Here is a 25993-nt window from a genome sequence, read left to right as displayed (position 1 = left end):
TTAATACGGAAAAAGTCGGAAACGATAAACAGAGTTTGCCTCTCTGTTTCCGACCAGATATGTCTGGAGTTCAGACATTAACTCAGACTAATTATGAGTATTATTGATGAATTTTAGACGCAGAAGACGCAAAAACAGACATTGGACTGTGGGCTGAAACTGCACATCTCCTCATGTAACAGCCCCAGAGTTCTGTTTGTGTACCGAAATGCTAAATTATGGTAGTTGTGCTTGATTTGGAGCAGTCCAGCTTTTGTTGTACATTCGCTACAAACGTCAAATCGTAACACAGTTCAAGCTTTCTATAAGCTTACCTTGTGCAGTGTTACTACTAAACTTACTACATGTGTGCACATGTAAAAGCTGCAACTCGAGGGCCTGTTACATCATTGAACATTTTTAAGTCCCTAAAAACACACATCCTTGCTTTACAGTTGTAAAATCATGCCCGGTAATTATGTCAAAAGGCTCCACAAAATGTAGCTTCTGCTTCTTTTTGTGCAGTAATTGTGTACAAACAGTCAGCAATCCAGCATGAAATGCTAAGTTACTAAATACAATTTCTAATAAAAGAACAACGGATGTTAGCTTTAAATTAAAGGTCATTTGCAAACGTAATGCTTCAACAATACCCCTATCGTCGACCTGTAGCACCCTCACTCCACGACCTCTCAGTTTTTGTTTTTTTAATAATCAAATTTGTATTGGTTTTGAAAAACAGCAACACGATAATTCATTACGATGTGGCATATAGCTTATTCCCAGATTCTCCCAAGTGATTGCCCAGTGCAGACATATATGGAGTGTCCCCTACACAGGTCCCGGGTTCTCACCCCCCTCTCAGTTAGGGTCTCTTCTGTTCGCTGCTCCCAGCCATCTGCACCATATACGATCGTATTTGGTAGGACATCCCCCTCGCTACATTCTCTGCATTTTAAAACAGAGGACATCACATTCTGTGCATCAGTGTCAGCATAGAAAACAACCCACTTCATCTCCAAAGGCCCAATATAGGACAAGTGCAGTGTGCATCAATTCTGATCCCTCTACACATTGCTCAGATTTGTTTACCCTTTTTAGGGAAGCCTCTTCCTTCCTTCATGAATTTACCAATTTCCCATGCACCATCCCTACTACGCCTTTGCCAATTGCCTACAATTTGGAGTCAAAGCATTGCCGCAATTCTTAGCAATATTTCTCATGGTCAACAATAATCCTTGGTCACATATATTTTTCTAAATGTGTAGGCATCTCCTTTCTGCACACTCTTTTAATAGGCAGTCGTGAGTAAATATTCAATGCACTTTCTGGCACATTCACCAGTTCATCGTATGCTTATGTTTAGAAAACTAGGACAGCCTCGCATTACCAGAAAGTATGATAAAAGGAGCTCTTCTGCTGCCTATTCTTGATGAAATTAAGGTTTTAAGTGAGACCCATTTGAAACACCTCTGTTCTTTGGTGGTTTACTGTGCATAAAATCTTAAAGGGGAAATCATAATCCCTTGTAAAGGAAAAAACAGTGCTCTTTACTCAGTTCTGCATCTCAAACAATCACCAACACTAGTTGTTCGAGAATGTTTTTCTGTTTGATGTCTGTTTGAGTTTTGAGACATGTTCTTTGTTCATCGGATTGGCTTTTCAAATTGAATCAATCTCAAATTGGATTGTATCGGATTGTATGGCAACGCCCACAGTGTCTTTGATGAATATCGCAGAGTATAACCTTTGGTTATGCATTGCTGAATTAGGTGTTTCTTTCGCATAAGTAACACATGAGCCTTAACTGTTTGCTGTATCACACTTCCAGGTTATTGCTGTGTTTACTAACTAGGAATAAAATCTGTTGTTTCAGGATCCCCATGCAGAGGAGTTTGAAGACAAAGAATGGACGTTTGTCATCGAAAATGTAAGGCAGATGCAGTATTACATTCTTCGAACTGTCATATTTTGGTTTATTAGCGTGAAGTGCTTTTAAAAGATAAAGGGCCTGATTTAGATTTTAGGACGTGTTACTCTGTCTATGTACTCTTCCTATGGCACTTGTAACAAGGTGGGCGGGATAGCCGTCATGTTTGTGACAGAGTACTCGTCTTCCTGGCTCTAAATCAGACCCAAAATGTGTAAAATTGTTTGAGTATTGCATCTTGTCCTGATGTCAAAATGTTTTCTCACCCCAGACATTGTTTTCTTTCTGCAATGCAATGCAAACAGTGTCGTTGACTGCTAAAACAAACATTTGAAATAAAAGGATTTCTGTATAATCATGCATCAAACCAAAGTTGACTTTGTGAGGGAGAGATGTATTATGGAAGTGATCTTCGAAGGTAAAGCATCGTGCTTGCCTCTGCACAGACACAGCTAGTGTGCTACTGTACACAGAAAGCAGGTAATCTACTAGTGTGCCATTTCTGTGCTAACACAATAATTACAAATCCTACAAAGCGCATTTTGGATGAGTACTACCCATCCACCATCCCTGTGTTTTTCGGCCTTCCGCTTTCCGTGTTAATTGTACTTTATGGCTTCCCACTTTTTGCACCACACACTTTCACCCTGTGTGGCCCTGTGGTAGGCTGAACCAGTCCTACAAAATAGTTACCTTTCAGTTTGAGTAATCCTTGTCCTTGAAAAAGCATAATAAATGTCCAACCCTCACTTTCATTTTTCACACCAGTAGGATTAGACAAAGAAATTAAGATGAGCAGTTGGAGAGACATTTGTTGACCGTTGTATTTAATAAACGGTGCTAGAAAGCCTGATTTAAATTTGTCTTAAAAAAAAACCGCAAATATAGCGTGTCGAAACAAGTCAATAATTGACCAGCAGTGGTAAACCCGGAGTATTGATAGTGTTAGCTATAGATGTTCTTGTTTAAATATTTTCCCTTTTCTCCCACCTTTTCTAAAACCTTGCGGGAATAATTCATTGTATTCCACAAGTGCACCATTCATCTTGATGCAGAGTCCTCTCGTTTGAAGGCTGGTTTCTCTGCCTAGTAGACTTTCTACTCACTTTTAGGTCTTGCCTGGGCAGTGCGCATGCGCTACTCTAGGAGGGCCTTTAGCCATTGGTCTTTACTTTTCAAGCATTGCACTTGTGCTTGTGGCTGCATCCACCTTGCAGGAGCGAGCAGTAGCACGCCACAAGCACCACTCCCAGGCTTGTTTTTTTTTCTGTATGCAGCATGGCAGCTTGCTCCTCATTGGCTGCAATACAATACGTGATTGCCCTTACAAACACAATGAAGGAATTTCCCTTTTACATTTTCCTGCAAAATTACCATGCGCGGATTACAATACAAATCCACGAGTGCTTTGAAAGTAATAAACAGCGTACGATGCAACTTTTACTGTTTATTGCCCATTTTCCTTGAATCTCTTGCAAAATGCTAGATTGCACTCTCGCAGGCATTTTCGCAGACAGTTCTAACTTTTAAAATCTGTTTTTACATATTATGTCAGTGTTCTACACTGTTTTCTAGTACCGTGAGAGGTTACTTTCTGAGCTGCCTGCAAACATCAGTACCTGGAAAACATGGCGACGGAGCATGGAGACTGAAATGCGACCACAGGGGCCGCCCAGAAGCTGCAACAGCAGCGTTTAGAGTCCAAAACAAGATTATAAATACAGAGATAATTAAATTTGTTGGGTGCGGCGCTCCCTTTAGGTAAAAGCTTCCTCTTATGCTGCAAAGCTCCGTCTCCTCCCTCTTCTCCATTTTCTCCCTCCTCTTCTCCATTTTCTCCCTCCTCCTCTCAATATTTGCTTGTATGCTGAAACATTTGTGGATTTCTAACTTCAGAATTTGAAATAGGTATACAAAATCAATGTCTGGTATTTTAAATTTATATTTATATAACGTAAAACATGTTTTACACTCGCACCTGGGTGTCGTTGTACATAGCTTTATGGTTTCCTGCTTTGCACTTCCTCTCACTGGTTAGTCTAGACGTCTGTCTAAAAGGTCATTTTACACATTTACCTGGTGCTGAAATAGGACAGTAGAGTTCTGTGCTTGAAGAGTTAAAGCAAGAGAAGTCAAAACAAATAGGACATTACTATATTGGGTATTACTTGAGTAGTTCTCTGCAGCCTTTTGCTTTCAGGCATGTGCGTCTTCTCCAATAATATCCCTGCGTTTAACAGTCAGCGCTCCCCGCTCCCTCCACCTGCAGCATGTCAGCGATTCTGCTCTCAGTCACCCCATGGCGTTCATCGTCATCGTGAATGAACAGCGCAGCTCTGGCAGCAGAAATCAGAAGTTTTTTTTACTCCCTCTAATGTGTCCCTTTCTTCTCTTTACTCTCCGAAGTCTGTCTTTATTTATCCCGTCTATCTTTCTGTCCCTAACTTGCTTGTATTTTTTCCTTCGATTGTCTGTCCGCCCTGGTCTTTACATGTACCCTCTAGCCTTTTCTTTTTAAATCAGTTAAGTCTATTTCACCTCTTTTTTTCCTCGACCACTTTCGGTTTTAAATCCCCTCACCCCCATCCCCAGTTTCTGTCTTCCTCTCTCTGCCTCGTCCCCTGCTCTCCTCTGCTCCTGCTTCCCCTCAGCCCTCCATGTATCCCCTGACCCGCCTGCTTGCCCACTCCCCTCCTCGCTGCACATTGCCCCAATATCATTAAAGATGCAGGGATTCTGTCGAGGCATGAGGTGCGAGATCTGATCAATGGCAAACAGGCAGTTTGAAGCTGCTTGGTTTGCAAAAGGATGGAGTTTTGGGAGATGAAGGCCTGAGCTTTCGGCTCGCTTTTGGTTTTGTGTGTTCTTGACTCGTGGGCATCTTGTATTGTATACATCCCTACAGGAAGACTTGCCTAACGATCAATAGATTGCTAGTACAATTATTCTTATCAATTACTAGCTGTACTCGGCCACGCGTTGCTGTGGCTCAGTCTGGTTAAATGGAAGAGAAAGAAAACAGTAAGCGCACATTTTTAATATGTTTAATTTGTCAATTCTTGTGGGTATACAATATGTTTTTGTGATTGTCTCTATGCGTGCCTTGTAGTTGTTGCGCAGCATCTCTATGCGTCCTTTCTTAATGTTGCAAAGTGAACCAACTTCTCCCTCCATCCACTTCCCGTTCTGCCATCCTGACACCAACTGTCTATCATAATATATGTGGACTATTGTCTCTATGCGTCCACTTCCCGGTCTGCCATCCTGACACCAACTGTCCATCCTAATATATGTGGACTATTGTCTCTATGCGTCCCTTGTAGTTGTTGCGCAGCATATCTGTGTCCTTTCTTAATGTTGCAAAGTGAACCAACTCCTCCCCCGACCCTCCACCCACTTCCCGGTCTGCCATCCTGATAGCTGTACCCGGCCACGCGTTGCTGTGGCTCAGTCTGTTTAAATGGAAATGAAAGAAATTGCTGTGCTCGCAGCCGTGCATTCTCAAGTCCGGCTGCACGTCGCTCTGCTGCTTCCTCGGCACGTATTTGAGCCATTCTTTGTCTGTTTCGCTCGTTAGTTGATGCCCGTTCTTCCTTAGTTTGATTTGCAATTAGTCGTCGCACTGCTTCCTTTCCGCGAGTACGACGACCTAAGTTTGATCTTCTGCGAGGCATTCCAACTCAACGTTGTGTATTTAAAAACACGCACGTATTCGAATTCTACGTAACTTTCGGAAATTTAAGATTTTGAACCAACGAACATTTACATTTTTATTTGTCTGTTCTTGCTTTCGATTAAAAACGCGCGTATTCTACACACGCGTATTCGAATCGAACGTTGTGTATATAAAAACACGTGCGTATTCGAATCCAACGTTGTGTGAAAATTTCAAAGCAATCGGTGAAGAACTTTCGGAGATTTTCGATTTTGAACAAACAAACATTTACCTTTTTATTTATATAGATATAACCTGACCTAGAAGGGCCTCCACTGTTCTACAAGCACCTGTGATACAAGTCCAAATTATGACCACCATTTTGCACAATTTGGCGAGAGGCACTAACATTTCGCCTAGATGTGTACACAGATGGTGGACTGATATCTGCACAATACAGGTCCTGAAATTCAGTCACATCTTTTAGTGGTATTGTCCCAACAGACCCATGCGCTCTGTAGGATCAAATACAATCCCCAGAAGTAGGAAGTCAAACTGGTATGGAAGGACCTCTGTTACTGGTACTATAGAACAGTCACCCGTCTCATATCAGGACCATCCCCTCCCTGCTTCAGTTCAGGAAAGAACTTAAAACATGGATTTTTAACAACTAGGATTTTTATCAATGAATAAAGTGTTCTGGGTTTAAAATCCAGTTTCAGCTAGCACCAAGACACCCTTAGGTATTCATGCGCTGTGTAACTTGGATTAACATACCATAAGTGAGTTGTGCTGGGGTGGGGAGGTGAGGCAGGCCTTGTATATGCCCCCCCCTACATCAGACCCACATTTCACTTTTGACATGCTTGTGTGTGGCACATATTCTGTATAAGGCTTATAAGAGTCTGCCCTAACAGACAGCACCATCTTCTTGGCCATGGATGATAGCAAGTCTCACATGCACGCCCCAGTAGTACACGCAGGCTGCTCTTAAGGCTTTACACTGATTCATTTATCCAATCTATAGTGCTCTGTATAACTCCTAGGCAGTACGCAAAAGGTCCCTTTCTACAGTGTCCCAAGACCTGAGTTCATAGGTACAGACCTGCCAGGGTGATGGGATCTGGAATTGCTAATCCCCTGGTCATCCCTAAAATAAAAACACGGCTGTTGTTGTAATATACATGTTATGACACAGGTGGACACTAGAATGTCATTGTTCACCCAAATACCGTGTAGGGGAGAGAAAGACCTGTGAATGGTACATATATCTCCTCTTGCTGCCAGCTGACCCTAGCACATATACTCATTACATCCCCCAGTGGTGTTGCAATCACCTTGAACTCTCCTTTGGGCAGCATCTTGTACTCAACGCATGCAATAAAAGACATGCAGGCACTGTGAAGTAGCCTTTGAGCGGCCATTACTCATACATAAATACCTAAGCTACACACCACGCTTCTCAAGTTGTCAAGCGGTCTTGACTCACAGCCGCTCTTTGGAGATTCGCATTGCATCTCGTATGGGGTACTGTGGTTATACATTGCATACGTCTTGTTTTTCCTTGGAGTACAGCTTTTCATGGACGTGTTGTCATTCTGCACCTTGCAATTTTCAGTTAAGTAGCTCGAGGATCGGATGTGTGTGGGCGGGTTTTCATTGGAATATTCATCTCCTGTTGACACACTGTATAAAATGTGTTTTAGGTGGGCTGTCATTGAGCGTCATGCATTTTAAGTTGACATGCATTAGCAGACTGTGTATTAGGATGGCTTTCATTACTCAGCGTACATTTTAAGTTGACATCCCTTATTATATGTTATAGATGAGCCGTCGTTACATACCCTGTTTGTAAGGCACATAATATGTTTTAGATAAGCATTTGTATCCTGCTACAAAAAACATAAGGATTGCTGCTCTGCAACTGGTGATCCCGCTTTAGACCATGGTATGGGGAACAAGCATTGGCATAGCCAATAAGTCTTGCCTTTGGGTCCTTATAAGTGTTTAGCTATGCAACAGTTGATGTTGGTGCACCAAGGATTTTGTGCTGAATAACTAAACACTTATAAGGTCCCATCGGCGAGACCTATTGGTTATGCCAATGCTTGTTATGCTATGTGATTGGGTTTTCCTAATTGCATATGTTAGAATGCATGTGTTAGTTGTGTAATTTAAACTTAACCAGAAGGTGGTGGACCCTAAGTACGGATTAATTTTTAATTCATGGGGCTTGTATTGTACAGCATAACGTAGGTATACTTGTAGAGTTATCCTGTTAATATTTTTGGAGTGGTGTCTTGTTGGTTTTATTTGTTTCTTCTATTTTTATTGTTTCATATAGTGCGGACATGGCCCAGTAGCATTATAGTGCTTTATAAGTAATCTAAAAAGTTCTGTCTGTAAATGGGGGAAGCAGTGTGACATTTTAAATCTAGCAATAAAAGGAGAATATTACATGGGTAACTGCAGAGTATTTAATTGAGAAGAAAAAAGACGGACAGGCTTGGGTTCATGCATCAATTAACAAACTCCTGCAGAATTTTCGGTTATGGCGGATCAGAAATATGAAACAAAGCAAAAATGATCTTTTTTTTTTTTAAAACATATTTTATAAAATTTTCAATTTACAACCCATCAATTACGGCATGTTGCAGATACACAATATCTAAATACATTGCAATCATCGTACAGTATACGTGCATTATCATGTACAGTATGCGCATGACATATAGATACAACTGTCCCATCCCTCCCTCCGTCCCCCAACTTCGTCTGGCACCAACCATTCATAGCACATATGGCAGGGTAATGAATAATAAGGAATCGGCACCCATCCAAAAAGTGTTTTCTCAATAATTTCAAAGGTCCACAATGCATATAAAAGTATACGGTCTTGTGACAAATAAGTCCGGGCTTCAATAAGATTTTCTTTTCCAAAGTTCTTTATTGTAGTGATGCAAAACAAGAAAAAATCCAAGAACACATATGGATTCCCTTCTTAGCCGACGCGTTTCGTCTCAAACATTGAGACTTCTTCAGGGCTCAGATAATGAGTGATAGTCAACAGTACATCTTGGTAATGTTTCTTGAGAGCAGCAAATTGAGCTAGTTTCTTTATGTCTTGATGAAATGATGAAATGAAATGAGCACAAGGTAACACATCACAGGTAGGGCAGCATCTCATTGAGATGCTGTCCTACCTGTGATGTGTTACCTTGTGCTGGCGACCATGCCTTTTCCTGCATAACAAGATTGAGTACGACAAGAACAGCAGCACAGGCCCAAGCAGGCTATAGACAGGGACCCCTGAACCTGCATGAGTTGCACTTCTGTGAACTCATTTCATCAAGACATAAAGAAACTAGCTCAATTTGCTGCTCTCAAGAAACATTACCAAGATGTACTGTTGACTATCACTCATTATCTGAGCCCTGAAGAAGTCTCAATGTTTGAGACGAAACGCGTCGGCTAAGAAGGGAATCCATATGTGTTCTTGGATTTTTTCTTGTTTTGCATTACTACAATAAAGAACTTTGGAAAAGAAAATCTTATTGAAGCTTGGACTTATTTGTCACAAGACCGTATACTTTTATATGCATTGTGGACCTTTGAAATTATTGAGAAAACACTTTTTGGATGGGTGCTGATTCCTTATTATTCATTGCATTTGTCGGGTTTTGCCCTTGAAGTAACAGACAGGGTTGTGTTATTTGGATTCATAAGCACCATCCCATTACTCTCAAGCCACAGGTGAAAGCAGGTTCATTATTTCTTTGCCTCAACCCTTGCCTTTGTGTAGAACATATGGCAAGGTGTACTCTTGTCTACTCCTGACTGCACAGAAACATTTAAAGTGTGTGTATGTTCCATATGGCGCGAGATCCAATAACAATGGAATTCCATAAACATGAAACCTGGAGAACTGGGGCTGGGCGATGAGGCAACTATTAAGTCTGGGCTGCCGGCACAGGTGGCGGTGGCAAGGCCCTGAACGCTTCCAGAATGCTCTCCCAGTCTAAAGAGATGAATCTTTTGCTCAAACCCTGGGCTTCCTCCCGGCGGATGGCAGCACTCTCCGCTCCATCCCATCTCACTACTTCCCCATGCCAGCCATGCAGCTGCGGTGCTGTGGCCAATTTCCACCGCATTGTAATGGAGCGCTTAGCCAGGAGCAAAGACAAATGTACAAAGCGAAGCTGCACTTTCTGCGCCTTGGGGCGTCGTATCAGTCCCAGAAAGAAGACGCACTGCAGGCGTGTCTGGGACGGTGATCCCAACCGCAGCCATGAGCAGGGATAATAGCGAAAATTCGATTAATATACAAAGCTACCTAGGAAACAATTTAGAATAAATAATCCTAATTTTAGATGAAAATATTCATGTGCCTCAATAGGTACAAAACAGACATGGGTTACCTTGGTGCAAAAGGGAAAAAGAGCAGTGGAAAACAATAGTATAGAAGAGAAATGGAAGAATGGTCTAAATCGAGGACACTGAGGATAAGTAGAAGGCTAGGGTTCCATGCCTCTAGTACAAGAAACATGCTTGTGTGCTATAAGCACAGAGCAGTAAGTCCATATTCTGATGGATACATCTGCCAGTGGATTCCTCACCTTGTGAATATCCCCCTGCGTCAGCAACATTCGGAAATTCTCTTTGTAGCTTTGCGCCGACGTGGACGACGTCATAGAAGCACGGCATCGCGCGTGGCTCGGCTGACGTCATCGACTCCATAATAGGCCCACGTGATGACATCAGTTCCCTTTTTTCCGCGTCGTCGCCCACAACGGTTTTCGAGGGATCCTCTGTAGCTTTGATAGTAACTTTGTTACTGATTGTTGGTTTTCGTGTTTCTTGTATCGCTTTCTTCAGTCGATATGTCATCGAAGAAGACCGGATTCAAGCCGTGTGGTGAATGCGGGAAAATGATGTCGATCACGGACCCGCATGAAGATTGCGTTTGGTGCCTGAGCTCAGACCATGATATCCAAGGGTGTCCATCCTGTAGGAAGATGAATCCCAAGGCCCCTCGTGAGAGAGAGGCGAAGCTCCTGGTTGCCAAGATGAAAGGTAAAAAGGACAGGAAGAGCTCGAGGTCGCGATCGAGTCAGTCGAGGTCTCGTTCGAAGTCGCCCTCGAGGTCGTCATTGGGGCATGCTTCCAGGTCGACTAAAAAGAAGCATAAGAAGAGGAAGCATGGATCTCGACACCATTCTGGGAAGGATTCGGATTTGAGACCGAAGTCGCCAGTGAGAAAACATCGTAAGGATGATGTATCTCCTTCTCCAGATGTTCTGGATCCGGAAGGTGACGCTTCGCCCATGGAGTCGCCGGAGCATTCACCGGCTCCGGTGTCGAATCCCTCTCCGGCGCCGTCTCGATCTCCAACTCGAGAGGAGGAAGAGGCTCCATTGCCTGAGGGTTCGACGACTCCGGTACACCAACCCGAGGAAGAAGTCGACAAGACTCCGGTGCCTCATCGAGAGCAGCCTGTGGGTTCATACCCTCCTTTTCCGGGCCCAGGACAAGACCCTACACAGTTTTTAAACGCTATGTATGGTGTCTATACAAGAGCCTTGTACCCCTCTGGAGCACTGGCTGGTCTCATGGGTCCGATGGCATTTAACCTGGGAGTCCCCCCAGTCTTATGCTCCAGCGCCGTTCATGTCATTTATGTCAGCTGCGACACCACCTTGGCATTTCAAGGCGCCGCCAAAGCCTTCGACGCCTTCGTCACCGGTGCCGATCCGACCTCGAGAACAGCAGCCTGGTCCTCTGGCTCCGAGTTCAACGCCAACTCCGTCGGAGTCGATTCCGGATCCGCCAACACCGTTCCCGAAGAAGAGGTTGAGGCGTGCGGCTCAGCGACTTCTGGAGGAACAAAGATGCAGAGAAGCCGAGATGGAAGAGGGTGAGCTGCATGAATCAGAGGATTTCTTTGATGACTTAAGGAAGGCTAGTGGACTGGAACTGTCTCCGGATTGGGAGTTAACCTCTGTCTCAGATGCCCCTTCGAAAGATGTGGCTCCATATCACGTAGTCATCAAGAAGGCGGCGGATCTATTGAATTTAACTCTACCTACTGCAGAGTATAAGTCGAATATTTTGACAGAAGTCCTCCACTCTCCATCTTCTGTTGTAGAGCCCATGCTTCCTTTCAATGAAGCTTTGACGGAGCCAATCTTAGAGGTGTGGAATAGACCTCTTACAGCTCCTGCTGTTTCAAAAGCTGTTGCAAGAAGATACAGGGTGGCTCCTGGTGACCCAGACTTTTTATCTTCGCATCCTTTGCCAGAGAACTTGGTGGTAGAGGCTGCCTGCTCCAAGAAATCCGCAGGTGCTTTCCCTCAGGTGCCTGGGGACAAGGAATCTAAAAAGCAGGACCAAGCCGCAAAGAACGTCTTTTCATCGGCGAGTATGGCTCTCAAGTCAACAAATGCTACATGCCTCTTGGGATGTTACATCCATGCGTTGATGGATGAACAGCTAGCTCCTAAAATTCCAGAGGAGGATAGAAAAAATGTTAATGAGGTGCTTGTTGACACTCAAGCTGCTGCTTGGCAGGTCATCCAGAGTGGGTTGGACACAGCTGACTCGGTGGCGAGAGTAATGGGGTCATGGGTTGCCACCAGAAGAGCGGCCTGGTTGAAGTCCTCCGAATTCTCAGCGGATGTCCAGGCTGCCCTAATGGATCTAATGGATCTACCTTTTGATGGCTCTGGCCTTTTCGGAAAAAAGGCTGATACTGCGTTGAAGAGATTCAAAGACAGTAGAGCTACGGCCAGATCCTTGGGTTTACAATCCAGGGGAACTGTAGGCAAAAGGTATAGGGAGTTTGGGAGGTCCTCCTTCCGTCCCTACAAGCCGACGCAACAGCAGCAACAGCAGCAAAATCCGCTGTATAAGTCATACAGGGGCAAACAAAGAGCTTATACTCGAGTACGTCAAGCTTCCTCCTCCTCCTCCTCTTCCTCTCCCCACCCCCCTCCAACATCAGCAATGCAGCCCTAGATCCGCCATTCCGGATCATGCGGGTCCTGTGGGGGGTCGGCTTACCTATTTTCTACGAGATTGGGAATCGGTCACATCGGACCTTTGGGTTCTCAATCTCATGGAGAATGGGTATGCTCTTCCCTTTCAGGAGTTCCCTCCGAATTACTCTCCTTGCCAAGGGTTTTGCTCAGAGGACCACCTGCTACTTCTGCAGGAAGAAGTCCTGGTGTTACTGAGAAAAGGTGCGATAGAGGTGGTTCCGGAGTAGGAAAGGGGTCAGGGATGCTACTCCCGGTATTTCCTGATTCCCAAGAAGGATGGCAGACTACGTCCAATCCTGGATCACAGAGTTTTGAACCTTTTTCTGAAGCAGGAGAAGTTCAAGATGCTCACTCTTGCGCAGGTTCTTCAAGCGCTGCTGGAAGAAGACTGGATGGTGTCGATCGACTTGCAGGATGCATATTTCCACATCCCCATCCTGAAGTCGCACAGGAAGTATCTCCGTTTTACGGTGGGTTCACAGCATTACCAGTTTGCGGTCCTTCCGTTTGGTCTTACTACTGCGCCTCGAGTCTTCACCAAGGTGATGGCTGTGGTGGCTGCACATCTCAGAAGATCGGGGATTCCAGTTTTCCCTTATCTGGACGATTGGCTAATCAAGGCAGCATCCCCAGAGAAAGGTGCTCCATCATCTGCAAGTCACAACTCAGTTATTGTTCAGATTGGGTTTTTCGATAAATGTACCCAAATCTCACCTGGTGCCCTCCCGACGCAACCTGTTCATAGGTGCAGTACTGGATTCAACTGTGTGTCAGCATCCCCTCCTCCTCAAAGGATTTGCGACATACAGGAAATTATTCCTTTGTTTTACAATGGAGCGGTCGTTCCAATCCTGGAGGTCCTGCGTCTGCTCGGTCTGATGGCTTCTTGTATTCTGTTGGTCAATCATGCATGCTGGCACATGAGGGCACTCCAGTGGTGCCTCCGCAGGCAGTGGTATCAGCACAACGGAGATCTCAGGGAGTCAGTGAGGATCTCCAGAGAAGTTGCTGCGGATCTGTCTTGGTGGAGCCTGGGGGGCAATCTGTCTCAAGGAAGGGCCTTCCATCTTCCTCCGTTGGTTGCCACAGTAATAACGGATGCATCCACTCTAGGGTCAGGTGCTCATCTGGGGATCTGGAGATCAAAGGCCTTCCTCCCTTCCCTTCGCGGTCAGTCAGTTCAAGTCCTGACGGACAACACTACCGCGACTTGGTCTGTCAACAAGCAGGGAGGAGTGGGGTCGCAGTGCCTTTGCAGAGAGGCTCTGCGTCTCCGGTCCTGGGTTCAGGATCAGAGGATTTGTCTGATGGCAAATCATCTGGCCGGGGTTCTGAACGTTCGTGCAGACAGTCACAGTCGGCAGTTCTCAGCCGGTCACGAGTGGAGGCTTCATCCGGAGGTGGTTCGTCACGTCTTTCGGACGTGGGGGACTCCTCGGGTGGACCTGTTTGCCACTCACGAGAATGCTCACTGCCCGTCATTCTGCAGTCGCCAGTATCCAAAGCAGGGAGCTTTGGGGGACGTGTTTCAGTTGAGTTGGGACTCAAGACTCCTTTACGCGTTTCCTCCCATACCCTTGATTCCTCGGGTTCTGAGGAAGATTCACCAAGACCGGGCCCAAGTCATATTGATCGCCTCGGATTGGCCAAGAAGGGTGTGGTACACAGATCTTCTCCACCTCTCCTCGTGCCTGCCGCTCCGTCTCCCTCTCAGGGCAGATCTCCTCTCTCAGATGGAGGGGCAGGTTCTACACCCCCACCTCCAGACCTTACGCCTTCATGGCTGGAGATTGAATGGGGCAACCTGAATTCTTTTTCTCTCCCACATGATGTGGTGGATGTCATCTTATCAGCCAGGCGTCATTCCACCAAGTCTATCTACTCTTATAGGTGGTCCAAATGTGTCTCTTGGTGTGGGGAGAAATCCATTGACCCTTTGAAGGCTCGATTGTCTGACATTCTTCAGTTTGCGCTTTCTTTGGCTCAGCAAGGGTTTGCTGTAGCTACAGTGAAAGGTTATCTTTCGACCTTGTCAATATTTCTCTGTCTGCCGGCTCAGCCGCCCTTATTTAAATATCTTATAGTTTTAAGGTTTCTAAAGGGTCTTACAAATAAATTTCCTCCTACTCCCTTTATTGTGCCTCAATGGGACTTGAACCTTGTACTTACTTTCTTGATGGGATCACCTTCCTCCTGATTGCAATTACCTCGGCAAGGAGGGTAAGTGAGCTTCAAGCTCTTAGTTCAAGGCCCCCATTCTTGACCATTCATGCTGAACGAATGGTACTCCGGACCAGGGCTGCTTTTCTGCCTAAGGTGGTAACTCCCTTCCATCTAGGGCAGTCCATTACCCTTCCTACCTTCTATCCCCCCCCTCACCCTTCCAAGGAGGAGGAGAGACTTCACCGCTTGGACCCGAAGAGGGCGTTGAGCTTCTACCTGGACAGAACCAGGGAGTACAGAGTGGATGACCAGTTCTTTGTTGGTTTTGTTGGAGCCAGAAGAGGCAAGGCGGTTCACAAGCGTATGCTGTTGAGATGGATTGTCTTGTGTATCAAGATATGCTCCTCTCTGGCGGGTAAGGAACCTCCTGAAGGTTTAAGAGCTCATTCCACTAGAGCAAGGTCTGCTACATCTGCTTTGTCTAGGGGTGTACCTGTAGAGGACATTTGTAGAGCAGCGACTTGGGCTTCCCTCCACACTTTCGCGAAGCATTGCTCCTTGGATTCCAAAGTGAGGAGGGACGGCCACTTTGCACGTTCTGTCCTCCAGGATTTTATGGTGTAGGAGAGTGGACACCCTCCTCTGGGAGTGGGGGCTGCTATGGGACTCTATTCACAAGGTGAGGAATCCACTGGCAGATGTATCCATCAGAAGAACAAGTTACTTACCTTCGGTAACGCTTTTTATGGTGGATACAGTATCTGCCTGTGGATTCCTCCCTGACCCACCCGCCTCCCCGTTGTCCACTCTTCTATACCTGATTTATTGTAATGTTAATATTTTATTGTCAAAGGAAATGTGTTATTATAATTGCTTTCCTGCATTGACTACACACTGTGTGTGTTATTTTGATTATTTGGTACTATGTACATTGTGTGAATATCTACTGTTGATTATCCGTCCGTGTGCCTCGAAGGCACGGAAAAAAGGGCGGAACAGATGTCATCACGCCGACGTGGGCCTATTATGGAGTCGGTGACGTCAGCGGAGCCGTGCGCGATGCCATGCTTCTATGACGTCAGCCACGTCGGCGCGAAGCTACAAAAAGAATTTCCGAATGTTGCTGACGCAGGGGGATATTCACAAGGTGAGGAATCCACAGGCAGATACTGTATCCACCAGAAAAAGCGTTACCGAAGGTCAGTAACTTGTTCTTTGTGTATGTCTCTAGAGAGATGGATTCCTCTGTCTGACCATAATTCATCACTAGTGTTATGATATAAATTCAGGGTATTCAGGATGTGGTTAGCATTATCCTCAATGCTGGATTTCTTTGCGTGGTTGTCAAACTTCATGTATTGTTATTTTTACTTTTATTTTATTTCATTTTTTATTTAAATTATAGCATTTGGTATAGTTCCAAATAACCAACCAAATGATACTGCATAAATAGTTTTATAAGCATGTTTGTGAATATCTTCGCTATCGATTGAAACTTTATCTCGTAATACACTCTTCTGCTGACTCAATGGTACTCCAGAGAATCTCGACAAATCAATAGTTAGTGTTTCATTGTGATTATCATGGTCTTAAATTAGCTTTCTTATTTTCTAAATTTACTTGTGTCCCATACGTTAGTTTTATAAGGGGCATTCATAAGTTATGTAATTGAGATTTGTAGAGCATACTATCACCCTGGAGGGCATCCTGCGGCTGAGCAGGTGTGAGTCTAAACACACCTAGGGCCTAGTGGGACTAGTCAAAAAGCCAGGTCTTTAGCTTCTTGTGGAATTCAAGTGAGAAGGAGGGTCTTGTATGTAGCATGAGGTAGTTCTACACTTTAGCTGCTATGTAAGAGAAGGATCGATCACCAGATCTGGTTTTCCATAAGTGTGGGATTAGTGCTTGCAGGAGTCCAAATGAGTGTAGGTGTCTGGAAGGTTTGTGAAAGCAGATGTGATTGTTGGGGTATGCTGGGCCAGTGTTATGTGGTACCTTGAAAATGTGGATGAGTTTGAATTGTGCACCTTTGTGAATGGGTAGCCAGTGGAGCTCCTCAGGTGTGGTGTAATATAAGCTGTAGTAACGAGGTAATGTATGCAGATTATCACATGGGCATGTCAGAAATATATGAAACAACTCTGGTTGTTGTAACAGAGTGTAAACGTTTTCTTTCGGAAATTCATTTAAAAACATCCACCCCACGTTTGCCATCTAATTCTTCGGAGATACCGTCCTCTGAAAGTGCTTCCTGAGAAAAATGCAATATTGTGATTGCAGAAAGTATCTTATTTTATTACCTGTTACCTTTTACATTAACAAAGAAGAGTTGTGGGTTGGCCATCTGAAACTTCTTTATTTTTTTATTGTAATTGTATGAAGCGTGTAAGATTTGTTCCCAAAACGCATCAAAAATGAAATCACCCATTACACCTTGTTTGACTTCAGATTGACGGTAGAGCAATTTTCTAATAGTTTGTACACGATTGCACCGATGGAAACGTTTGTTTAGCAAACCAGTCTATTTGTTAAAACAATTCAGCTAGAATTGTATGGGCCCAACTTGGGCTACCAGAATGCACTTTTGTTTAGCATGCCCATCTAGCACTGGCAATTTCGTGTCATTGTCCCCGTGTTAAGAATATTACCAGATGGAGACCCTTAAGTTTTGGATGATATTCGTTTGTCCTATTATCGTGTGCGAATGTGCAACAGGGAAATATTTTATGGCTAACAGCGCCACTCTGTGGTTATGCTTGACAGGGTCTTTGATGTTCGCCAAGTGTTAAAGGATACTGAATATCTTAGAATAGTTTTCAGGATCTAGTTCTGTTTGTGTTTGATAGAAAGTGGAAATGTAAACATTTCCTGTGCGTTTTCAGCTTCTTCAATATTTCCGTAAAATATGCACCTTCACGCATCTCAATAAAATATATTTTAACATTAAAGGATCAGTAGATTGTGTCCAGCAGAGTCCTGCTGGATACAGAGTCTCGCAGTGAATGAAATGGAACAAAATTGCTACTCCAGAAGCGAAGGAGGTTGGAGTCACGAGGGGCGGAGTTATGAAAACCGGAGTCTGGCAGTCAATGTATACATTTATTATTTGTATTTTTTTTTTACTTTTCTGCAAAGAAACTGGCAGCACGTTTTTTAGGTTTCGCCTATTATCATTCGCTTGCGAATGTAATAGGCGAAAATTCAAGGGCTCGATCGACTAGTGAAACCACTGCGGTTTCTTCACAGAGCATGTGAGGTCACGTGGCCACAAAAGCGGGTCACGTGACCACACAAGCACGCGCATCTCCCTAATCCGCCTCCCACCTCCCACGGCCGTCCTTTCTGCCCACCAGCACTTCAGTTCCGTCCCTCCTCCCCCCTAATTACATCCCTGTTCACGGCCCTGTCTCTCTCTGGCTCGCGCTTTACTTTTCTCTCCGTCCTTTCTGCCCACCAGCACTTCAGTTCCGTCCCTCTTCCCCCCTAATTACATCCCTGTTCACGGCCCTGTCTCTCTCTGGCTTGCGCTTTACTTTTCTCTCTCTCTCTCTCTCTCTCTTTCTCTCCTTTTGCCCCCTCCTGCTCACGCTTTACTTTTTCTTCCAAATGTGGTACAGCGTGAAACAGCCACCATCTTGTTTTATCCATGTCTCTTCTTGTTACGTTTCGCTGCAAAGCATGGCTTTACATCGCTCTCCAGCAGAGCCTCCTCTCCGCCCCCTTCCCTGCTGCTGCTCGCACTCTCTCCTCCCCCTCCCTTTTCATCAGCTTTAATCAGGCTCATCTGCTGCTGCCATTCTCCCCTCCCTTCTCGCCCAGTCCTTCTTGTTATAGTTAGCCAGTGAGGATTTGTATTTCTCTCGTGGTTCAGACTCGTATATATATAATATATAATATAATAAGACTGTAAACATGCTCATTTAAAACACAAACCCAGCTAGCTGCCTTGTACTCTTGGGGGTATTACTTTAAATTGATTTGTACTTTCGGGATGAAGGTATTTCTTTCCACCCAATTGCCAAACGCGTTCCCGAGGATGGGGGGGGAGGGGCGGGGGCAGTTGGCACTACACCGCAACACACTCCAGCCGCAGGGGCCGGTGCCGATGAAATTAGCTCTGTTCTCGTGTGACTGCAGCGGGAGAGGGAAAGAGGGAAGAAATAAATAACGATGGGGATACAGTACTGATGGTGTCAACAGAAACTGCAAAATCACTGGCGACGGCGCATAGTCAAATAAATCGCAATCCTGATGAGAAAAAAGTTTGAGATGCTACCATCACGCAAAGAATTAGTGTTATAGCAACACCGTTTTGTTTTCACATCTGTAACGCGACAGATATGAGTGCCACTGTTTGCGCTACACACAGACTTGGGCAACTTTCAGTGATTAAAAACCAACGCCTCCAATATCCCACATTCGATGTTTACACAGCAACAGCACTAAGAAGTAAATGACAGCATGCTTTCAAACTCAACATCTTTGCAAACATGCTATAGAGAGGCCAGCAGTGCCACTCATATCAAAGCATCTGGTGTGAGCGAAGCAAAGCTTGCCCTTTCATCCAGGCAGAGCTGCGTGACTGGAAGAAGCAGCGCACTGGACTGGAGGTAGCCACGAAAATCCATACACAACTGCTTTCCCGCTTCCATCACCCCCTTCAGACCTGACATGTATGTTCCGCTTCCGACACCCCAGTGTACAGACAATACCACATATCAGAGGGAAGCCATTCTCCTAGCCCTGTCACTGTAGGGACGTAGGGCTTTGCACTGAGGAGACCCGTGGTAACAGAGGGGCTGGTCCAGCCACACAGAAGTGTACATGGCAATATTTTGGAAAAGAAAAATTTAAGATTTTTTTTAAAATAATCGGGATTATGTATTTCTCCTATTAACTTCTTTTGCTGCCTACGTCGGTCTATTGGCATGTATGGTGACTTGCAAGTGTGCTGCTGCAGGAGTGGATATCAGAAATGCTAATATAGATTTTTTCCTTGTCTGTCAGGAGCACAGAGAAATTGCTATGGCAGGTAGAGAGAACGTGATAAAAAGGGGGCCTGCAGGAGCAGTTTACTGGCAGTTCATAATTCGAGTAAAACAAGACCAGTCCTTGCTGTCTGAAGCCGCCAAGGAATCTGGTTTTTGCAGGCAGCAATCAGCAGGTGGAAGTCTATCCTTGAAATCGGTAGTCTCCCGCCTGATTCGGGGATGTTGACATGTATACTGAAGTCCGGCACACAAAGGCGTGGTCCAGTTGCACACTCGAGGCCCTTTAAAGCTGCTCGCCCAAACCCGGGAACCCTGCCTAATGTCACAGCACCAAGCTTGTTATTTTTTAGCGTGCAACTGGCATAGCGCTCAATTGGCCATAAGACCGGCATCTCCGCGCTTTTGTTTGTCCACCCCTATCCGACTTGTTTCATTTCGCTAATACTTGTTTTTTGTTTTCCTTGAAGCTCTTTTTTTGCACCCACCCTTTCCCGCTTTGCATTGAGCCCCCCCCGCCTGCCACCCTCACTCGGCACAAACACAACCTCACCCTTAATAAGGCGACAATGTCTCTTCAATACTTACTCCTCACTTGCATCATTTGCTGATTGGCTGTCCGAATGCAGCAGACATTGTACCTCAGATTGCAAACAGATTCGCACCCCTGCTGACTCCGGGAACTCCGCCTCCCTGCCCCCTTAATGCAGCCAGCATTCCAAATCCTGTTCCGACAATTGGACAAATAATTAGAGAAACACTCGTTTTTTGGGGGGAAAGGTCACATTGGGTTGTTTAAAGAACATGTCTGTCTTTAGAACAAAGGGCCACTAACCAGATGACTCCCTGTCATCAAGGACACCGTGTTGTAGTCATGGAATTTTATTTAACTCTGCAATGAATTCTGGGACTTGTAGTCAAGATGCTCATATGGTTGCTCACAATTTTTACTACCTCATGTATTTTGTTTGCTCACAATTGTCACTATTACCTTTACTACCTCATGTATTTTTGGTTGCTCACAATTTTTACTACCTCATGTATTTTGTTTGCTCACAATTGTCACTATTACCATATGTAACGTAACGTATGCTTTTGTAATCTGTTCTTTTGTAATGCTTCTCATTATGTTTCATTTCTGTTCCTTTTGTGAAGCGCTCTGACACCTTCGGGTAAAGTCCGCGCTATATAAAAATGCACAAATAAATAAATAAAAACATGACCGATAGTGAAACAACGGGGATGGGGTCGGTGGGGGCATGGGGAGGGGGCCGGTGTTTAGGGAAGGATTGCGTGTCTTTCTTTGCTTCTTAAACTCCAATGTTGCCAGCAAACCTCCGAAGGGGCCTCGGAGACGGAGAACGCTATCGGCCGCCTCGACAGACGCAGGGCCTCGAAGCATCAGATAAGCGCAGGCGGCGCTTCCTTCCACAAACAAGGCTAGGATTCCCAGCTGGGACCCCTGAGATCAGCATTACCAGCCTCCCCCGGTAAGGAAGCGCCGAAGCTTAGAGGGTGATCAGCAATTAAGGGGGGAGGGGAGGGGTGGGGGCAAATGAATTAGGAAGAAGTCCCACCAGCCTGCTAAAGTGCTCCTTCAAAGTGCTGTCACTTTTATCGCAGGGCCACCAAAACTGCCCTTGGGTGTGACTGGGGGAAGCCAACACCTTCTCCCTTTAATTGGAGCAGGCCGACACAAAGGCAAGCTCTGCACACACCAGTGGGCGCTATAATATCACACCCCCTTCACCAATGAACGGGAAGCCCACAGGGGCCTTGTGAAAAGAAAAGGCAGTGGTGAGAGTTTGGACAGTACTTGTCGCCCAATAAAACTGGTTATTTGGAGAAAGTGTCGAAATAAGCCAGCGTCCGCACATTTATTATTACAGTTCAAAGGTCAAAGTGCCTGTTATTACTGGAGTAGAGCCGGGTTAAGAGACCGCGCCTGCCCTCTCACACATTCCTCTCATACATCTCTGCAGAAAGACGCACTTTACGGCACTTTATCTCAACCCTCGAATTCAGCCCCTGCTCTCTGGTTTCACTTCAGCGCCGGATTCAAAATCGAGGCCTAAATGATAAATGCTGTGTATTACAATTGTTGAGGGAGGGAGGGGAGAGTCTTTACGACCCACCCGCATGTAATGGAGTTAACAGTCTAGTAGCTGGGGGGGGCGGAGCTAGGTGGGCTGAGGGGAAGAGGAGGGGTCAGGACAGGATGAGGGTCAGTTAGAGTAGGGACAGGGTTGATGAAGGGTGTATAAAATAAAGCTCCCTGAATAGTAACCAGCTGTGTCTGTGGTTCTTTGTAGCACGATGCTACAACTGGCGACGAGGGTGGGATAGGCATGATTATAGCCTGCAGAACCCAATAGGAGTGCCCTGTCCCCTGCAGCATCAAGTAAAGAATCTGCTGCCTGGTAGTGCTGCCACCTGAAGAAAGAGGTCAGCAGCCGGTGACCCTGCTCCCCCCCCAGCGACTGTGGGAGCCCAGAGGGAGCCACTGAATCGAGCGCTGAAACGCTCAGGAAAAGGAAGCTGTTTCGCGCTGAAAGCGCGAGTCACGCCGGATGCGTGCAACTCGGCACCCTAAAAGAACAGGAGTCGGGAGCCCACTCCGACCCTGTCCAGCACCCCAGATCGAGACCAGGGTCCCCCGACGTCGAGGACCCTGTCCCCGAGAGCCCGGTGACAAGCGCTGCTGAGCGCGCTGAAAACGGAGCCCGGGTGCCGTCGGAGGTCGGAAAACCTCACGCCCGATGCGTGAGGTTTGGCACGCCAGCGGAGAAGAAGAGCGGGAACGTGGAAAGTAAGGCGGGAGCCCACCCCAACCTCACCTGGTAGCTGCGGTGGCCGAAGAAAAGTGAGCCCTGATGTGTGCTGCCCCCGAGGTTGCCGGCCGGTGAGTCCAGAGTGAGCCAGAGTTGGGTGACGCAGGAGAGAAAGCCTTGTGTGACTGCAGTGACGGCGGCCATCTTAAAGTCAGGCGCTCTTCAGGACAGACCCCTTGATCTTCATAGAGCGGCCATTTTGAAGTCAGGCATGAGGAAATAAACCAACATTGACAAAAGCAAATAAACAAGCATTGGCGAGTAGAAATAAACAAGCATTGTCAAGAACAAATGAACAAGCATTGGTGAGGATGAACAAAGGACAGTAACACAATGGTAACCCCCAACGCCTCACCACAAAGGAAGCCCCTTGTCGCGGGAGGATCTCACCTGCGAGCTCCGGAACCTTTGACTGTGACCACGGGAGGGAGTATGGGCCCCAAGTGGCAAGAATGGTTAGAAGACTTCAAAGATTATATTGAGGGGTCCAAAGTGACGGAAGACAAGGAGAAGTTAATCGCCCTCCGCAACCTAGCAGGCCGAGAAATAGGCAAAATTGTCAAGGACCTTCCGCCTGCAGATGTGGGAACATACGACAAAGTACGTGAGGCGTTAAACAAGAAATTCCTCCACAAAAGGAACGTGGACTATGAACGCCATGCGTTTCACCAGGCGCGTCAAGGGAAAGAAGAACCAATGAGTGCATTCATTACCCGGTTACGACGGCTGTCGAGACACTGCGAATTTGAAACCTTCTCGCCTGACGCTGCCATCAAATCGCAAATCATAACTGGTTGTCACTCTGAAACGCTTAGAAGACGACTGCTGAGGAAGCCCCATGGACTGGAAGAAATAGAGGAAATGACTTGTGTCTACGACCAAGCGGAAGAACACGCTGCCACCATTGAAACAGGTCACAGTGTAAGTCACGAACAAGCACACCGTGTTCAGGAACGGCACAGCAGCAGACGCCAATACTCGCACGAAAAACAGTGGACGCCAAGGCCGTCCTCTCGCCAACGACGCTCGGAACATAAGAGGAGAGATCCAGGGAGACGAGACCGAAGGCCAGAAAGAAACAGACGATGTTATCGTTGTGGATATGACTATCCTCACATAGATGCTTGTCCAGCAATGGGTCAACGCTGCAGGAAATGTGGGCGCTCGAATCACTTCGAAGCAATGTGCGGAGATTATCACAAAGAAAGGCGTAGTGAGACATCAAGACCATCTCGCTCTGACACCAAGAAGCATCACGTACGTGCTGTTCAAGAAGAGCCCATGCGGTCTCCGACCTCATCGCATTCCAGCCGAGAATCACGCAGGTCGCGGTGGGAACGCAGATCCCCCTCGTGTGACTCGAGATCGTCTTCATCAAGGGACTCTGCCTACACAGTAGCATATCTAAACATGATTGCGGACCCTGATCAACTCAAAAGGTACCCGCGCCTAGACATTAATGTGGGAAACCATGTCACCAAATTCGTAATGGACAGCGGGGCCTCGCTGAACTACATCCCAGTCACAGAACACGATAAAATGGTCCCGAAGCCCCCATTGACTTTTGCACCTGTCCGTGTTTTCACGTGAATGTCCAAAAAACCACTACAGTGTCTGGGCAAATTCCACACGACCCTCCCTTATGACAACGTCACCATACCTGTGGTCATTCATGTCATCAAGGGACCGGAAGCTGACTGCCTGCTCAGCCTCCCCACCGCAGAACGTCTCCGCCTGGTGAATGTGTTATTCAAAGTCTCTGACAACCAAGACTGTGTCAGCAAATTTCCCAAATTGTTTCAGGGCCTAGGCAAGCTAAAAGGGTGTCGAATCCATCTGCACATTAACGAACAGGTCAGACCCGTTGCGCAGCACCCACGACGGGTTCCGTTCCATCTTCAAAGTGCTGTTGAGGATGAGCTTCAAGAGCTCCTTGCAGCGGACATCATTGAGCGCACAGATGGCCCGACCCCGTGGGTGTCGCCGGTGGTCATTGTGCCGAAGAAAGGGACTCCCAACAAAGTGAGACTGTGCGCTGACATGCGCCTACCCAACACTGCGATTGAAAGGGAGCGGCACCCTGGTCCTCACCTGAGTGACATGATCGCTGCACTGAATGGTGCCAAAGTATTTTCAAAATTGGACTTAAATAAGGGTTATCACCAGCTGGAACTGGACACCAAATCCCGTTATATCACCACGTTTGCAACGCACCTAGGTTTATTCAGGTACAAACGGTTGAGCTTTGGTGTCTCGTCGGCCGCTGAGATCTTCCAGGAAGCGATCCGGCAGATAATCCAGCACATCCCCAACACTCTGAACTATAGCGACGACATCTTAGTCTATGGGTCAGATGTTCGTGAACACGACATTGCTCTTGATCGCGTCTGTCACGCACTGTTAGATGCCAACCTGACATTGAACAAAGAGAAATGTGAGTTTCATCAGGCCACCCTAAAATTCTTTGGTCACATTTTCTCTGTTGTGGGTATGAAGCCGGATCCGGACAAGATTGCAACTCTGAACAATACCAAGAATCCACAAGACGTCAACGACCTGAGATCCTTCTTGGGGATGGCCAGTTATTGTGCTCGCTACATTCGTGACTATGCGACCGTCAGCCACCCCCTTCGGATCCTCACCAAACTCGGCCAGCCGTTCGACTGGACCCCTCAGTGCGAACGAGCGTTCAAAGACATCAAGCGAGCCGTTGAATCAGCTGATAGCCTTTCGTACTTCAACCCTCACAGGAAAACTGAGATCACAGTGGACGCAAGCCCTGTTGGTCTGGGAGCGATCTTGGCACAATACGATAATGACTCTGACCAGAGACGAATTGTTGCTTATGCCAGCCGCAGCCTGTCTGATCCTGAGAAGAAGTACTCTCAACCTGAAAAGGAGAGTCTTGCTGTGGTCTGGGCGTGTGAACACTTTCATGTCTTTGTCTATGGCAAGCACTTTACCCTGATCACGGATCATCAGGCGCTGGTCACCATCTATGGCAACCCAAGATCCAAAATGCCCCCGAGGATTGAGAGGTGGGGTCTCAGGCTCCAGGAATACACTTTCACCATAATTCACAAACCGGGGAAGGCGGAGAACCCGGCTGACTACATGTCCCGCCACCCTCAACCGTCATCTGGGTCCAAACCATCGATTGCTGAGGAATATATCCACTTCGTGGCTGACCAGGCATTGCCACCTGCCATTCCCATGAACGACATCCGGGAAGTCACTGCGCAAGATACTGTTCTACAAATGGTACGCCGCCGGATCCATTCCAATCGGTGGAGACACAATCCCCAGGATGAAGACACCGACCCCACAGTCCAGAAAGAGATGCAGGCATTTCGGCATGTATGTGACGAACTGTCAGTTACCGATGACGGAGTCATCCTGAGAGGTCAACG

At 46.3% G+C, this 25993-nt stretch overlaps 1 protein-coding gene across 6 annotated transcripts in view; it reads left to right on the top strand.

The window, feature by feature from the left end:
* EHBP1 (EH domain binding protein 1) overlaps positions 1–25993 on the top strand; it is a 2232712-nt gene that overhangs the window by 372613 nt on the left and 1834106 nt on the right. For all 6 annotated transcript variants that reach the window (XM_078649460.1, XM_078649459.1, XM_078649456.1 and 3 more), the window contains exon 4: positions 1856–1909. In XM_078649460.1, coding sequence (XP_078505586.1) covers positions 1856–1909 — 54 coding nt within the window. The remainder of the gene's footprint in view (positions 1–1855; positions 1910–25993) is intronic.

The sequence above is a fragment of the Lissotriton helveticus genome, chromosome 6 (assembly GCF_964261635.1).
Source record: "Lissotriton helveticus chromosome 6, aLisHel1.1, whole genome shotgun sequence".
NCBI lineage: Eukaryota > Metazoa > Chordata > Amphibia > Caudata > Salamandridae > Lissotriton > Lissotriton helveticus.
This window is presented reverse-complemented; position numbering and strand designations above follow the sequence as displayed.